Source organism: Syngnathoides biaculeatus, chromosome 2, assembly GCF_019802595.1.
Source record: "Syngnathoides biaculeatus isolate LvHL_M chromosome 2, ASM1980259v1, whole genome shotgun sequence".
Classification (NCBI taxonomy): domain Eukaryota; kingdom Metazoa; phylum Chordata; class Actinopteri; order Syngnathiformes; family Syngnathidae; genus Syngnathoides; species Syngnathoides biaculeatus.
Window position 1 is genome coordinate 32,982,815 of NC_084641.1, and position 18,626 is coordinate 33,001,440.

Consider the following 18,626-nt stretch of genomic DNA (forward strand, 5'->3'; position numbering starts at 1 on the left):
AATATTTTATCGTTATTTGGAAATATATTTATTTGGCAACAAATATGGAATGTCACGACCATGACTTGGCTCTTGCAAAGTTTTTTTTTCCCTTTTTTGGAGGGTGAGGGGGGGGTTAGTATTTAGCAATAATTGTGTGTATTATATCTCTCTGTCAATCATGCCACACAGACGATAAAGAAATGTTGGCTCAAACTATATAACTTTAGTTTTATTTTTAGAATATGTTAAGATCTTGCCTGTTTATAAGAGTACAGTACATTATAAACTAACGGAGCTCTCAAATATTCTTCCTCTTGCAATTAGAGTATGTGTATGAATTGGTTTGAGATTTAACCTTGGCACAAATTATAACAATTTAATTGTGCTTTTACTTACTTGAGTGTTGGAATGCATGGGACGAACATAAAAAACTGACTAGTGGTACATGTGTTGATTTAAGAGAATGGTTCGATATGTTGTCTTGTTCTGAGAGCATAAAAATATTTACAGATGATATTATTAAGATCTAGAGTTGTTCAGGTGCACTTAATAAATATGTGTGGGGTTTGATTACAAAAATGCTACATTGTCATTTTGGGAAATTGCATGCCTGAGTGCAGAGCACATTAGTAAATGTAATGATAGAGTTACTAATACACATTTTAGTCTAATCTTTTGCAGTATAATCTGCATGAGAGCAAATTTCATTAAAATGCTTTCATTTTGATTTGTGTAAATTGTTTACCTGTGGAGCCCTTTGAGATTATTTTGTAATTAAGGGCTACATAAATAAACTTAACTTTTCTCAACTTTCAAAAAAGGTATGCTGTATTTGGTTGGATGAACAGTTTCATAGAAAACAGGGATGATTACTAACAAGTCTGTTCTCTGAATGTAAATGTAGTACCATTACTAAAAATCATGTCCAGAACACTTTGTCCATCCAGATCTGTATCTTCACTGAGAGCACTCTTACTTTTCCGGTCACATCACAACCTTTTTCTTCTTAATTTTCTTATTTCCAGGAGTGTCCTCAAATCCTGCCCTCAACTCCGATCTATATCCCTGCTGGAGTTATGAGACCAATCACGCTCCTGGCACAGAACCTGCCCCAGCCACAGTCCGGACAGAGGAACTACGAGTGTATTTTTCACATTCAAGGCAACATGCTTAGCGTCCCGGCCCTGAGGTTCAACAGCACAAGCATCCAGTGTCAGAAGAGCACAGTAAGACACCACACACTTCTTTGAATGGATGATTCATTCCCAAATTCACTTTGATTTGATGTGTAAATGAATCGCATCTGCCTTTTTTGCCAATTGCAGTGACAATCAGATGTATTGTATTGCAGGGTTGTATTTTGCGAGGTTTTTTTTTTTCTTATTGATACACCTAATCACTACTAATCCAATCAAGGTTCAACATATTTGTGTAGTCTACAACTTGGTCAAACCAATACTTCAGAACTGGACATCTGAAGCTAGTCAAGCCTATCTCTTTCTCATTTGCCTGTAGGAACATATCTAAAAGTTTTGTAGTGTTACAGCTGTGGTGTGCGTCTCTGTGTGTGTCTGTCTGTCCTGGTTTCATTTTAAAATGCTAATCTTTCTCTTCTTTCCCACTTGTCCATCTTTGCTTTCGGTCAAACTGTCGGGGTTAACAAGTAATAGGAGCCAGACCCTTTACGTTTCAAGTGGATTACCTGTTCTCTAGCTGTGGTGTGAAGCAGACACAAGACCAATTGTTACATACAGTTTTAATGTCATTTAAGGCACTGGATAATGGATAGCAAGTCCTTGCATTAATCTCATATTGTAGCAGCTGTCATTTCTTGTGCTTGTCAGATTGTTTTCCTAGCTAATGGTACTGCCACTTAGAAATGTAGCATTTGCTTGATTTAAAGTCACCTAGGGCTGGTACACACATGAAGAGACTTGGGCTGTTTTGTCCTGATTTCGAGCCCTCCTGACCAATGACATCACACATTCCATTGCCTTACAATATTTTTTTATACTATAAGATTATTCTTAGGTCTGATGTGTGTTAAGAGTGGATTCTTCTTGATTGTAGGGTCAGAAATTCTTCAGGGCCAACAATCTTAAATAATGAACCCGGTCAATATTTACAACTACAAGACTTTGTGTGGGGGGAAAAGCCGAGTCATGACATCATGAATTGTGACATGGAACACAATGTAGTCAATCAAGAAATGGCCTTACTCAGGAACACTGTAATGACTGTAAATAAAAACAAACTGATCTTACCCAATATCATTTTTTCCCACTTAAGTTGGTTTCCCAAACAGCAATAAATAGTTTCCAAAATAAGTTTTTCTGAAACTTAATTGCCTTTTAAAAATGCACACACTTCCGACCTTCTTTGGAAACATCGGAGCATACATGAAACTGTTTCTCCTGTAATCATGTGATATTTTGAGATCAAAAGTGGAGCAGAATCTTTATGGGTGTGGTGTTCTGTGTTTTGATGATCAGAGCACACCAGGCACAATACGGCCACGTGTCTTCTTCTGGGTCTGTAGCAGGTGTATATAAAATCTTTGTGTGGGCCTGACCTTACAGATGAACTCTTGCTCACCCATGATCCTGCTGAGGGTAAGTGCTGTAAAAAAAAAAAAAAAGTGGATGGATGGGGTATGACAAAGAACAGGAATTGCATGTTCTGTCATCTGGATTTGACATTTTGCAAGAACGCCAATTTCAAATTAAGCAAGCTAAACGTCTTGCAAGCTGCTTAGTGCCTGTGGAATAAAATTTAGCAGCTCAACCACAGCACATGAATGCAAACTGATTTGAATGGTTGGACTCTGTTCCTCAGTGTAGAAACTTTGCACATTCAAATGGTGCAGGGAGATTTTTTTGATAATTCCACAACAGCACTGAAGGTAAAGATGTCAATTTTCAGAAATCTTTTTTTTTTAGTAATGAATAGAAGTCAGCATTGGTGAACATTTTAACATTTCTTTTTTTTGTTCTGAAGCAGACACTTTAAGCAGCAAATTCAAATTTTTGTACAAATTTTTGGTGGCTGCTACCAAGATGTGATGTATGTAAAGCCTTTTATTGCTTGAACATGTGTTGCAGTCTTGCAAATCTAATTTATTCGTCAGCATAATATAGCTTTCCACAAATGCAAAAAAATGTAAAAATACTTAATCTAAAAAGAGGTTCTCATAATGTTGACGTGTGTGCATGTGGATGTGTGCTGCTGTGTGTGCACAGACTATGTGATCGCACCCATGTGGTTTTATGAGCCCCCACGTCAGGTGGGACTGTGATAGGATCCAATGAAGGGAACTGTAGATGAAATGATGATGAATTGCAGTGCTATTATCGATTGATGGAAACACACAGACACACATATATACACACAGGACAGCGGTGCAAAGAGACAAACGATGACGAAGCAAGAAGTGTGATGGAGGAGGTTGAACGTGTACAGACAAACTGAATTAAAAAAAATAAACAAAGGGATTTATGAACAAAAAAGCAGAGACATATTCCAAATGATGCAAATTTAGTCCTGACGGAACATGAAAATTAGAACTGAGGTCAGCCAATGTGAGATGTTTTGGAGCTAAAGTTAGAAAGAGCCGACTTCAATGGTTTGTACACATCCAGAAGAGAGAGAGTGAGTTTATTCGTAGAAGGATGATTAGGATAGAGCTGGCAGGCAAGAGAGCGAGAGGAAGACCAAAGAGAAGCTTGATGGATTGAGTGAGGGAAGACATGAGGGCTGCTGGTGTTAGAGAGGAGAATGCTGGGGATAGGTTTAGATGGAAAAGAGTGATACACTGTGGTGACTCCTAACGGAACTAGCCAAAAGGAAAAAAAGACAAAGAATTGCCATTTTTAATAATTTAATTAATAGTGTGTCATGTCATGTCATTATCCAAGGTGCTTATCCTCACAACGGTTGTGGGAAAGCTGGAGCCTATCCCAGCTAGCTTCGGGCGAAAGGCGGACTACAACCTGAGCTGGTCGCCAGTCAGTCACAGGGCAGATATCAACACCATCAGTGAGTGGTAATCGATGCCACGCTGCCCGCACCAAAGGCAGGCGTGTGTACCACAACATCATCAGTGACTCAATTAATAATGTGGCAACATGGCATTTACTCTGTAATTCCAGCAGTGTGTGTGCACGCATATTAAAAGGCAAAATGAAACTGAGCGATTTGTGATATATACTGTAGCACACCAAACAGACGGTTTACACTATCAACTATGATTGATAACCTCCTCACTGTTACCATTGTGCTGAGTATTCTCAGGAGGAAAGTGGATGTGTATGTATCTCAGCAGGCTGTGTCTGGGGGACTCACGTGCAATAAATCACTGCAAAAATTAGCCAGCAGTGGATGTTCTCTTGTCCATTCAATCTATCATTGTGCATTATTTAACCCTTCGCAACAACGCTCAAAACGTGCAAAAGAGATTATGCATCAATACACATGATTTTAACCGAGAAATCATGCCTATTGGGTGATGGGTTGCATTCTCTTTTTTTAGATATTTCACAGCCTTTATCCAATCATGCAGAGCTGATGGAGACTGTGGTTTCACTATCAACCAGTGACCCGCTTTACATGATTTATTACAGTGACGCTATCAAGTTTGTGTCCATCCACATGTGTATGTGTGTGCATGAGTGTGTGTGTGTGTGAGTGAGAGAGAGACAGAGACAGAGAGCGAGAGAGAGAGGGAGAGGAAGAGAGAGCTAGCAAGAGAGAGAAGGTTATGAAAATGTAACAGAATGATGAAACTGTCTTATTAGAAGTGGCCAAACATTTGCACACAAAAAAATGCAACACATCTCATAAAAAAGGTTTCCTTCATTTTAATTTTTTTTTATCATGGGATTTACATGATTTTGTGTGTAATAAATGGTAAATGATACTCAATCAAGTTTAACATAGTTGTAACGTCAATAGCATTTTGAACATTATATTTTATATTCATAAACATTTCATAATTTCCATCATATTTTGTGTGCAGTAGTTAAGCACGTCTCTGTCATAATGAAATATCAACAATACAGAAACCTTTTAGAAATCTCATCTCATCTTTTACTGCTTTTCCGGGTCGGGTCGCGGGGGAAGTAGCTTCAGTAGGGATACCCAGACTTCCCTTTCCCCATCCACTTCATCCAGCACTTCCCAAGAGATCCCGAGGGGTTCCCAGGCCAGCCAAGAGACATAGTCTCTCCAGCGTGTCCTGGGTCGTCCCCGGTGTCTCTTTCCAGTGGGATTTGCCCGGAACACCTCACCAGGTAGGCGTCCAGGATGCATCCAGATCCCCCAACCACCTCATCTGGCTCCTCTCAATGCGGAGGAGCAGAGGCTCGAAACTGAGCCCCTCCAGATGACTGAGCTTCTCAACCTATCTGCAAGGGTGAGTCCTGACACTCTGTGGAAGAAACTCATTTCGGCCACTTGTATCCAGGATCTTGTTTTCTCGATCACGATTTATAGCTCGTGCCCATAGGTGAAGGTAGGAACGTAAATCGACTGGTAAATTGAGAGCTTCACTTTTTGATTTAGCTCCCTCTTTACCACAATGGACATATATAAAGTCCACATCACTGCAGACGCTGCACCGATCTGCCTGACATTTTAGAAACTCTAAGCCCATTTGTTGAACAGTATACAGTCAGCTTGCTAACTGAATCATCTTGCTCAGTGAATGTCCACCACGTGCGCATAAAATGTGAGCATTTGCCAAAAATGTCCTCCCGGTCATTGCATACCAAGCTCACATATTTTGCATGTAGGCTACATTGTTTTTTTTGCCATAAATTTCTAAAATAGCACGGGAGCCTGAGCAATATGCTTTTCTAGCATCATAACATTTACTTAATACAAAGAAAATGAAAATTAGTGAAATACCTCAGATTTAATACACACAAGCCCTCTTGTTTTAACAATGTTGCTTCAGTCAAGTGAGTGCGCGTTTTCGCTTCCTTTCGTTTACCTTTTTTTTTTTAAGTCCTTAGCTTGCTAGGTCATTACCTTACAGACTAGCAAATGTAATAAACAGTTAAGTTAGAAATGAACAGAATGAACGGAGTAAACGCCATCCTGTTTGTGTCTTGCTGCGTCGTTAGTAGTGGAGCACCTGTAACGACAACAATGAAAATGAGTCCAGAAAATACTCCCTTGTCCTTTTTATGGTACAATAACCCACCTTAGTCTGTATCTGAGTAGGACAGAACAGGATTTGTACTTTTCGCTGTGTGTTGAAGCTCTTCACGAACATACAAACACACGTAGGGTGGGTCTTAAACCATGCGTTGACGGACGCAGAATGAATGTTTCATGTCTCCCTGCATATTTTTATCCATCTCAGATGTGGGATGCACATCAAATGAGATCCATGTAAAAGACCTACTTGGATTCATATGCAAAGCTAAATGAAATGTAATCATTAAAAAACATTCACATTAACTTGATCTGTAGTGCTGGCATGAGTGCCAGTGTAAAATACCATGTGCATAGCCAAATTATATTTCACTTGCAAAGTCAAATTAAAGCGGCAAAAGCGTCCCTCTGAATTAAACAGAAACATAGAGTACTTGAAGTTTATTTCTAACATATTCTCTCGGCTTCTGCCAACATGACTAATTACATGAGGGCAACCCCTGCTTGCACATGCTCAGCTTTTTACCCTCACTCATCACACAGCTGCTTTGCTTTGGTGAAAATCACTTGTTCTCCATACAAGATAAGAAGACACACACACGCACACATATTACACACTCGGACCATATCTATCCCCACATTCCACAGGGACATGGCAATCTATAGAGACGATTCATGTAGCGGGAGAGTAAACGAGTGCAGGAGCAGATAACGAATGAACCCGAGCCAACTTGCTGTGTTCCTGTAATGAGGCTGGCGACTGCTTTCTGCTCACCTTGTACTATGTGCTTTCCACCTTTTTCCGTGGCATGCCGCTCATCACCTCTCAATGGCTGCCCTACTCTCCACACTTTGCTTCCTTGGCCTTTAAACACCTAACCCTTAATTTTGGACAACCCCAGTAGTTGTAATTCATCTTGTTTTTCCGTTCTTTGTTGTCCTCATGGTTTTCATGTCCTCCCTGGTTAATTTGTATTTCCCACTAATTTGCTCTGTAGCTGTCCCTGAGCTTGCCTCACCTGATTACTTTCTCACCAACCTGCTCTCCTTTAGTCTTTTTCCCTCGATAGGCTCGCTACTGTATGAGTTAGGTCAGGTACATTAATTATATGAAGTGGCATGCAGGCACTGGCCAGAGGCTTCAGTAATGAGTTTGATTACTCATCTCCAGCAGCTTTTGGTGCTCAGGGGAGGAGAGGAAGGACACCAGAGGGGTCTCTCATTGGGGAGGGACAGAGTTGAGAATTGCAACTTTTTCCTTGCGTCTTTCATCCGCTATAGAAAACTTTCAAGAGCAGTGATTTCACAACTCTCGATCACAGGTTGAACACAAGTCAAGTCAGTGAGCTGCTGATAACGAATGAAGTCTGAGATTAAAATGAATAACACGAAAAAGGTGCCCATGGGGCATAAAAGTTTCATAATGATGAATCTTACCCTGACTACAAATATGGAACGTAGGTAGGAATGGGGTCACACAACCAAAACAGATCATGGTGATTGTTTAAGATGCGATGGCTCAAATACCAAAAACGCTAACAAAAATGTTGTGGTGACACTTTAATTAGTTTATTCTTATTAATTGGTCCTATGAACATTTACAGTCTATAGTACAATGTTTTTAAGAGAATCCTTTTGGAGGTTTAACTATGTATGTATGTTTGTTTGTATCATGTACGGATTACAGACGGAGGCTCTGAATAAACAACAGGAAGCAGAAATTAAGGTAACAGAAATGAAGATGCTGAGGTTCTCGCTTGGTGTGAACAGGTTGGATAGGATTAGAAATGAGCTCATTAGAGGCGCAGGCAAAGTTGGATGTTTTGGAGACAAGGTTTGAGAGAGCAGAGTTCAATGGTTTGGACATGTCCAGAGGCGTGACAGTGAGTATTTTAGTAGAAGGGCGTTGAGGATGGAGCTGCCAGGCAAAAGAGTGAGAGGAAAACCAAAGAAAAGGTTGATAGATGTTGTGAGGAGAGTAGGTGTTAGACAGGAAGATGCACGAGATAGGCTTAGATGGAAAAAGATGACATGCTGTGGCGACCCCTAACAAGACAAGCCGAAAGGAAAAGAAGATCCCAACTATGTTGCTGTATTTTAAGCTACGACCAACAAATTGTATGTCCCCCCCCCAAATCATTTTAACAAAGACACTCATCTCTTCATATTGTAAACATGAAACAAGTATAAAAATATCTTTTTCCTTTGTAAAATGAAAGGTAATGGATGCTCTCCGTTGCTATGAATAGCTTTTTAAAGTGACTCACGGTTAAGTAAGTAAGTAAAGCAAAGAGTCATTTTCCAGTCCATTAATAAGTGTAATTGTATTTTTTATATTGAAAAAAATCATTTTAAGGTCACATTAAATAAGAGGTCAAATTTACGTATCCGATTTCAGAGTAGTCGTATGTAAAAACTGAAGGCTGATAACTTTTTTTTGTTGAATTCTTTACTTTGAGACTCTTTTGTGCTTGAGAGCTGTACAAATGAACTTGACTTGACAACAGTTCTCTTTTTCCTGCACTTACATGGTGATTTTCCTCCACATTTTTTCAATGTTTTAGGAGGGTTGGAAGTTCCACTCCGAAATGAACGAATTACTATTTGGAAAATTAACTGGGTCCGACATCCACTTGTGATTAAATTCAAGCAGTCCATTTATGTGCAAATTGATTCTCATCAAATTTGGTAGATACTTACATGTCAGAAACTTTGTTATACTGCCTCTTCTGGCTTTTTTTTTGTGCCCCTTCTCCCAGCAAGCTGATTAGACTGTGGGTGATTGCAGTGTGACAGGGTGTCACGGTGTGGTCTGTGTTTGCATTTCAAAGCACGTGACCATATGAATAAAGCACGATGTGGCGAGCAGGCGGGGTGGGCAGAAGCCGACCGGAGAACAAGTCCACCCAGTGTTCTGGTGACAGCGGACAAGCGAAAACCCTTAAAGTTTAATGGGGGCCTCGCCTCAGAGGGTCCTATTGTTTCACTGCTAGTGTTTGAGCAAGTATTTAACCAGTGGGACATGGTGGCAATGCTAATAAAATCATCTGGATGAGGGTCTCCACTAGATAGGATAAAGGGTATAACAGCACCCATGTAGATAGTGGTGAGTGCTGGAGAGGAGACGCTTTAAGGCTGCATCATAAATGTGTGCGTGTTTGTGTGTGTGTGTGTGTGTGTGTGTGTGTGTGGTACGAGCCCTGGCGCACATCTGGGGTGGTCAAGTTCGGTCTACCAAAGTGTGTCAGTGAGCAAATGGAAAATGCCAATTTCACTTACAATTTCCCTCCCTATCGCATCTCTCACCCCCTCTCATGCGGCTGTGATATCATGTGTGAGTGAATATCTTCTCACACATTGACCACTATTTGATTCTTGTTTTTCTTGTTCTTGTTCTCGTTTTTCTCTCTTCTCTCATTATTCTGTTGTTTTTCCTCCCATTCCCAGAGGATTCTCTCTATGCCCAACCAGCTAAAACGTTTCTGTTATTTCCCAGTTTGTCTGCGTGTGGGGACATGAATTGTGGCTATTTTGGTCTGTCTGCATGGCCGTGCTGCCGAACTTGCTCTCTGCCACCAACATGCCAGGATGAGTCACACTGCAATTGTTTTTATGAATTCATCAGTTCAGAAGACTCTCTCCCTTTGCCTGTCTTTTGTGTTTATCAGTATGACTACGAGGGCAGTGATATAAGTGACCTCCCAGTCGACCTTTCTGTGCTGTGGAATGGAAACTTTGTCATCGACAATCCCTTCAACATCCAAGGTATTTTTTTCTCCTAATCTGTGCGTATGCATGCGTGCGAGTCAGTGTAATACAATGGCAATGGCATTAACCAATTACGTTAAAAGCATGCAAGGAATTTGTCTCTTGTAGTTGGAGTGTCTCTAGTACAACAACACACAGCCATTTTGACGAGAAAAAAAAACTTTCAAGAGATAAAAACGTAAAAACACACTAGGACAGTCACTTAGCCTCTAGCAATTTAATGCCAAGAGAGAAGAAGCTGTTGGAATGTCAGCTTGTTTTACTCTTGCATCCTTGGCTCAAAAAAGAATCTTTCACATTTACCCTGTACCCACTCCCTCTCTGAGATCCCACCTGAAATAAGTGTTAGCCTTAGTCGGTGCTCTCTTGAATTTTGTTCTTTATAAGACTTGAAAAGTCCCAAATTGACATTCGCAAATGCACTGTTGTAATGTCAATTGGAAGGGGAAAAGGGGTGGGAAACCACCGGCTAACAGTCGAGATTGGTAAAGAGCAAACATCAATCCCAGCAAAATTAACCAGATAGATGTGAAATCTCCTAATGGCGAAAACTTGTCAGCAGAAGAACAAAAGGTGGGCGGGAATGATGGGTGGACGACAGCTTGATAAATGCGTTGCGCAATGACACATGGGGGAGATGAGAATGAAGGAGTTGATAAAGAAAAGCAAAAGTGACACCGAAGGATGACATTTATTATTCTAATGACTCTTTGCGGATGAAGTGGAAAACAATTACGCATTCAAAATTCTTTCTCAAAGTGTAATATATTGAGCCGGGGGAGGCTAATGAAATCCGACGTGCCATTACACAGGACACCGTGAGTCGCGCTCTCAAGTGTCACACAGATATTTGCTTCACATTTGCACATGGTTTCAGATTTACAAACATTTCTGTTGCTTTTTCCATCTGTTTCCCGTTTCAGTCAGTATTCATTTTCCATCTTCTGAAGACAAAGTGCCTGTTTTAATATTGCGTCCTATGCGTTCTGTCTGACCTACTTCTGACAGAAGTCAGACGTGCGGTTCATCTTGCAGATAGCTTGCAAATTAGTTGCTTATAGGTCATAACCTAATTTTTCAGCTTGCACTATTTCATTGAAAACAAAACCCTCTGAAATTTTCTTTCTGTGGTTGCCTGTCTTGTCACATCTTAAATGGGTTAAGGTCTTAAATTGGACATGTGCTCATTAATAATTATATTGGGCCTTGAAAATAAATAAATCACATGACCTTGCTCCATTCCTTCAAAAGTAGAGTTTTAGAACTTATTTTACTAGATGCTGACAATTTGTTCAACACCAGGAAGATCTTGAACCTTTTTTTGCCTAGAATTTAATAGGCTTGTAATGCACTGTCGTGCTATAATTTAAGTGAAATATAAATAAGTACGTAAATCAGTAAGTCAGTAAACTACATTTCATCCTGCTATGTTTGTGAAGTGTGTTGTGGGTGTCTGTGCAGTGATGTTGCTTGGGTATTAGTATAACAAATAATGCAGAGTGCACGACTCTACATTGACTTTTATCAAATGCATAATTTTTTGATAACAGTTATTTAGTACCACCTTTGGTTTGATACATTTATATTTAAACTATTGGTATTGTATATGCCCTCCTGTTAGGAGTTTGCATGTATTACTTTTTCTCCTAGTCCTCTGGCTTCCTCACACACTCACCAATTATGCATGGTATGTTAATTGAAGACTCTCAACTCTTTATAGGTTTAAATGTGAGCATGAATCTTTTGTTATTGTTGTTTGTGCCCTGTGATTGGCTGTGAGCAGTCCAGGGTGTACGCCGCCTGTCACCCAAAGTCATCTGAAATAAGTTCAAGCTCACCTGTGATTCTTGTAATGACAACCAAATAGAAAATGGGAGATTTAAAGAAAATGAATGTATTAATATAATACATAAATTTCTTCTTCTTCATTCATGTCCAATGTCCAAGCTGCTTATCCTCATAAGGGTCAGAGCAGGTAGCTCTCCCAGAACTGGTCGCCAGTCAGTCACAGGATATATAGCGACACCATCACTGAGCAGGAATCAATCCCGCAAAGCCCGCACCAAATTCAGTCGTGTATACCATTACACCGTCAGTGATCTTTTCTTCTTCTCTCTAATACCTATTAGTTATAGTAATGATGATAATTTTGTACAGTCTCCATCAAGACGATAAGGTACCTTTTATCCGCAAAGTGATGTTCAAGGTCAAAAAGTTAATTTCATGAAAGCGTCAATGACGTAGGTAATTGTCCTTGATCACACAAACTGCATGAAGACCTTCTCCTCCATTTTTCCTAACCGCCCTCTTCCATTAATCCCTCACCACTCCATCCCGTATTTCTCTTTCAACATCTCGTGTTGCTGCATTATCGGTCTGAGGAGGAGCATTTTGGCGCTTGCACAGCTTTGCCCCAGTGTGAAGTGGAGATGTTAATTAAATCATTCATTTGCTTCATATTAATTAGTGTTATGATACTTTTAAGATTAACCATTACTAATCAGATTAGGGTGCACCAAGGCCGAGGTTGTGGCAGATGGATTGGAAAGGAGCTCACTTTGAAGTCTTGCGCTGTGTGCGGCTACTGAGGAAGGGAACGCGAAGGAATAATGATGTTCCTCTGCGCTCTGGTCCACATTTTCTTGTTAAATGTGTTCGTTATTTTAAACACCACAAATTGTTCAATTTAATAGTGCATGATGCTTTTATGTGTGGATGCGACTTTCTTTCTTTCCATAATTTGTTTTTGTATTCAACATGAATCACACACACGTTCCTTTCACCAGCCGCTTCTTCTCAGATGTTAAAGGTTATTTGTGTTCATTTTTACTTCTAATGACTTTTTCTACTCGGAGGCTTTAACGGACACACATTTTCACACAACAAATTGTCAATTTCCCCTTGGAATTAAAAGACAGTATGGTACCTGTTGAAATATTTATTCAGTTATTTTTCTTTTTTTTCTTTCATCTTCACAAGTGCTTTAGGTGTAATTACCATGAGATATGTTTATTTATGCCATTTCACATCCCACAGCGTTGTGCCGATTTGAATGTTTTATGTCTGCAACTGGATAATTCAGAAATGTTTTTACCACTAAAAAGTTTAAAACGAAACTCAAACATTAAAAAATCCTAAACCAGAGCTGTCAAACTTATTTTTCTCGAAGGCCACATTGTTGTTCCGGTTTCCCTCAGAAGCCCGTTATGACTGTGGAATAAAAATATTTCATCATCATATTTACATCATCAATTTATGAACTACTTTTTGGAATCAGAAATCAAGGGTAATGTGTTTTTCAACTTTTCAACTTTTCACATTTGGTAACTCACAAATGCTTGCAATATCTCAACTTTATCATTTATGATATATGACAATTTGAAATTTGGTACAGATTTTTACAAGATTCTTGTAAATGAAATCTCTCGATTTGGCTTCGCGGGCCACATAAAATCATGTGGCGGGCCAGATCTGCCCCCAGGCCTTGAGTTTGAGACATGTGCCCTAAACGATCTAAAACGAATGATCCATGCAGCATTACAAATGTCTTATAATGACATTGTGCCCAGCTATCTTCAGACATTGTTAATTTAAATCTTAGCATATTTAAAATCAACTTTCTATATTTTCTGATGACGATTGTTTATGATTTCTGATTGATGTTTTTTCATCGGCTCTGTTTTCCTGTCCAGCCCACCTATATAAGTGCAGAGCGCTGCGGGACAGCTGCGGCATGTGTCTGAAGGCAGAACCCCGATTCGAGTGTGGCTGGTGTGTGCAGGACAGGAAGTGCTCCCTCAGGCAGGAATGCACTATGGGCAGCAATTCCCACCTCTCGGTGCAGCTGGCTGATAGTGGAGGCTGGATGCATGCTGCATCAGGAAACAGCAGATGCACCCACCCCAAGATCACTAAGGTAAAGTAAAAATGAAGGCTATTGCTACAAACCATTAACCCTTAGAGAGTAATAAAGTCTTGCTTAACCATTTTGAGCCCATTCCATCAACACTAAACATACATGATCTAAAACTGCCTTCACTTTTGTGGCTTTTCATCTATAACAGTAACTGGAACAGTAAGTAAAACTTTTATAAATGCATGTACATGCCATTTTCTAGTAATAACAGTGATACTGCCTTTGCATTTTATTTTTTAGCTGCTTTTTTTTATTACTGTCTTTGTCTAGCACTTTTTATTATGTCATTAATTGTGTTGCAACAATCTTTTTATTCCTGGAAACTAAATAATATTGATTGCTGTTTGTGTTACTGCATTACACTATGACAACATCTTAAATTGGGCTTTACAAATAAAAGCATAAAATATAGGACCTGTAGCCATATAAATATGCATAGCCTGGCACAATAGGCCATGTTCCACATAAAATGCTGAAATAAAAATGGAAAATATACTGCCGGAGTGCATTTTATTCGCTTTGGGTTTTTTTTTCTGAAGCTAGCTGTGCTAATGGACTATTACAGAAAATAAAACAGTGTGAGAACTGCCAAGAATAACCACAAGTATGCCAAGCTGTTTTTGGTATTTATTTTAATTGAAATGATATATTATGTTGTTGTTTTTTTTCATAATAACAGCCACCTGTGATGAGACGGGCTAAAACAAATATTAACAAACACAAATAAATATTTGAATTTTGTCATCAGGACTGTATTTTGAATTGTATGTATAAAAGCAGCAAAGTCCAATATAAATATTATAGTTAGACATGTAAAACGTGCTATCGTCTGTCATTATTGTTATAAATGTCATAGTAAGACACAGTTAAAGTGATGTGGCGTCATTCTGCACACCACATTTGAATCCCTTCTTGGTCATTGTTTGAAAGGCATATATTCACCTGCAGAGATCCAAGGCTGGGCAACTTTGATACGCCATTGCATCAGCACTCTTTAGCGAAGCCCCTGAGGTCACAACAACTCTTCTTAGCATCCTTCACAGAGAATGAAAGCTACTCTATTTTAATGTGTTGCTATTAAGACAAGTACATGTTGGGTCCTCGGGTTTGCCCTTGGCACAGAAGCGCCACCATTACACCTTGTTACATCAAACTGGCACTCCGAAGGGAAAGACTGATTGATATTTATTTGATACCCATGCTCCGTTTGTTAACATCCCGCTTTATTTTTTGGAATGGGATGCACTTTTTTGGAGTTCTCAGTGTACTATTCACAGTTGAACAGTAAGACAGAGGTAAAAATGCTCCTGTGTCGATTCATCGAATAATCTGTTTTAATGGAAAGAAAAGTACAATTAAGTTTTGACAAAGAGCAATTCAAGCTGTTTGCTTTGCAGACTTACAGAAAAAGTCTACTGTTGTAGTTTGGTGTCACTAATATCGCAGTATTTCGATTAAACTGAAATGGACTCCATAATGGAAATGTATCTTTTGGCTAATGAGGTCAGGTAAACTTCCCAATTGATTACATATTGAGCTTTATAAAAGAGTTCAAGTGTATGTCTATCATGAATACTTTTTCTCTTGTCTTCAATCCTCCAGAAATGTCACTATGACCTTGACTATAAAATGGTCTTTCATATAGTGGTTATATTATGATGTGATGATTTCATTTCTTGATGATTGTTGTATGGTGATTATGTAAACTGATGCATAAAGCACTAAACTACACTTTCAAAGTAAAATAGTGTTTGATGTGCAATTTCTCAATAACGTAATTTTTAAAAGTGTGGTTTCAAATTACCTGAAAATACAATAGCTACAATAAATTATTGTTGATTTTCTCGTAAAGTCAGTGCATGACTCAACATTACTTAATCTTTAAAAATAATATTATTAAAATTATTATTATTAAAAAATAGTAACTAAAAAAACTCAGGGATTATTGATGTAATATAGACATGAGTCTCAGCCTGTTTTTTTATTTAGTTTTGTGCTGTGCATCTACTGTATATTGGCTCTTTTGTTTAGGTCTCATAATATAGTGCAATGATTGTCTTTATCTGACCAAATTTCAAATGGTTGCATTTAATTGCATTTAATTGAGTTTGTTAAGAGATTAAAAGTACTGTATACTCCCATTAATCTGTGCTAAAATTAGCATATGCGGATTTTTCAGTCTGCTCTACCAAGCAGCGCTGGCGTGCAGGGCAGCAGACAGATTAAACATCATTACCTTCTGATGCTTGTTAAGAATGAGGCACATGTAATAAGCATGTTCCTGTTTCTTTGTGTGTGTGTGTGGTGTGTGTGTGTGTGTGTGTGTGTGGGTGGCAACCACCGTACATCTGTCACTGTATTTGTTTTGTCACACCACACCTGTCCCCGTTACGCATCCTAATCTGGTGTGATAAATCACATTACGGTTTCAGGAAGCAACCGCTGAACGATAAGCCACCATAGCTCTGCAAGTAGAGCGAGCCTCCGTAATAGTTTTCAATTAAGCTCTGAGACGTCACTTTGGTTTTGGTTCTGGTTTAGTATGTCATCAACTTGTTTCTTCTGCATCTGTTTTACTTTGAGGGTTTTATTTTACCAATAGCTAAATTTGTCATCATTTAATAGTGAATTACCGGGTGGTGCCAATTATTTATGGTGTGTGTGCTTCTTGCGGATCGATGGGTCTGTCTGGAGTTTGTGCCCATCATTGGAGACCAAACTGGACCATTTTTAACACTAAGATGAGAGTGAAATATGTGCAGAGGATTGCGATCCATTAAACGAATCAAACTCTCTCTGTTGCAGTTGTTTCCTGACACAGGACCCCGCCAAGGGGGGACGATGGTGACCATTCTCGGAGAAAATTTGGGTCTCCAATTCAGCGACATCCAGATGGGAGTCAGGTTAGGCAAGGTGCCCTGCGTCCCCGTCAAGTCAGAGTACCTGAGTGCTGAGAGGTAAACTGGAGAATATTGTATGTAGTCAGGTACAATCACAAAGGTCTATTTGGCCTCTCTTAATTTCCCTATATATTAAAAAAACAAATTGATGAATAACTAGTTTTGAAATCAATTGTTGACTAAAATAGTTGGTTCAATTACAGTTTTTCTAAAAGGGGGTTGGTTACCAAAAAATAAATAAATACTTGCATTACTGTATCTCACCATTATTCAAAGTGATGAAATGTGCATTTCTAGTACAGATTTTAGCATGGAAAATGAAGTACATGTACATGATTTGCTGTGGCGGGCCACATACAATGATGTGGCTAGCCGAATCTGGCCCCTGGGCCTTGAGTTTGATGAAACAGAAGATGGATTTATCAGTGGACGAATCCATGGCTGGGGGGTTTGTCCTTGACAACTGTAGGTGTTCTTGTTACCGTCCTTACCTTACTTTCAATAATAATGTATATTTTTTTTTTCTGTAATCATAGAACAATTCATTTTCTAGAGCACTTCTCCTCATCACGGTCACTGGAGTCTATCCCACGTGACTTTGGGCGAGACGCAGAGTACACGCTGTTCGCCAAACAATCACAAGGAACTTAATGGAAAAAAAAATCCCATTTTGTGGAAAAAAAAAAATCCCATTTCCACACATCTGCACCTATGAGCAATTTTGTCTGCACAGTGGTGCAGCTGGTAAAGCGTTGGCTTCACAGTTCTGAGGTCCTGGGTTCAATCCTGGACCCGCCTGTGTGGAGTTTGCATGTTCTCCCCGTGCCTGCGTGGGATTCCTCCGAACACTCCGGTTTCCTCCCACATTCCAAAAACATGCAACATTGGTTGGACACTCTGAATTGAAAAAAATGGATGGATGGATAACCCAACATGCATTTTTTTAATTATTTTTTTGCAGTGCGGAGGACCTCAAGCCCAGATGCTTCACTGATCATGTATTCTGAATTATTATTTTTATTTGATTCTTAAAAAAGAAAGTCAAATTTACCCAAATAAATACTGTATTTGGTCATTGAATTTATATTTTATTAGTCTACAAGACCAAGACATACTCTAAAGCCCAGAAAATACGACATCAGATTTTTGTGCGTGACGATAATAGGATTCTGTTCCATCTGTTGTTCCCCTCCATTACCTGCTACATACAGTATGTGCTTCCCCTTAGTTTTCCATCCCTCTATTCTGACATTTACTCCTCTGCGGGGTCCTGCACGGCTGAGGAATCGAGTTCAGGCAAATCAAACCTTCTCTCGCTGGTACAGTTAGTCGGGAAAGGATGTATGAGGAGATAAATTAGTGCGTCTCAATTCGAATAGAACACACTTCAGTTAATCTCCATATCAATCTTGACGTTCCGCCTCCTGTTTGCGCATGCGTTTTTCTCCAGTATTTGTGTCCCTTTTGTCACACAGTATGATAATCTTTTCGCACGCGCATGCATTGAGACAAAATTTGACATACCTAATGTTTTGGTGTAGCAGCAGTATAGATGGTTGAGTTGGCTGTTTATTCAAGATTGTGGAGACATTCAACGCAGACGTGATGGGGAGGAAAAATGCTTTTTTGTAGACTCCTACAGGTGGATGGCAGGTTTTTTTTTTTAACCTGCACCAAGTCTGCCATCGACCTTCTTTAGTACACTTTTGTAGTTAAACATTTTATTTAAGACCATTTTTATTTGATAGCCTTTGCTTTGTCATACTCTAATTGTTTGGCGCAATGGAAAAATACTTGGCTTTTCTTGATAGAATGTGAGCTACTCTTTATTGTGTAAACAAATGAGCACATTTTCTCTACTTGGATCACTCGGAGCTCTTTGTCCCGCTTATCATCCCTCCATC

General features: G+C 39.3%; 1 protein-coding gene across 6 annotated transcripts in view; it reads left to right on the forward strand.

The window, feature by feature from the left end:
* The window catches only part of LOC133490858 (plexin-A1-like), a 225,093-nt gene that overhangs the window by 162,567 nt on the left and 43,900 nt on the right, over nucleotides 1–18,626 (forward strand). For all 6 annotated transcript variants that reach the window (XR_009792303.1, XR_009792305.1, XM_061801434.1 and 3 more), the window contains exons 10-13: nucleotides 1,008–1,208; nucleotides 9,807–9,903; nucleotides 13,599–13,822; nucleotides 16,628–16,779. Coding sequence is in view for 4 of the 6 variants with exons in the window: in XM_061801434.1 (XP_061657418.1) it covers nucleotides 1,008–1,208; nucleotides 9,807–9,903; nucleotides 13,599–13,822; nucleotides 16,628–16,779 (674 nt within the window). In the remaining 2 variants the exon portion in view is untranslated. The remainder of the gene's footprint in view (nucleotides 1–1,007; nucleotides 1,209–9,806; nucleotides 9,904–13,598; nucleotides 13,823–16,627; nucleotides 16,780–18,626) is intronic.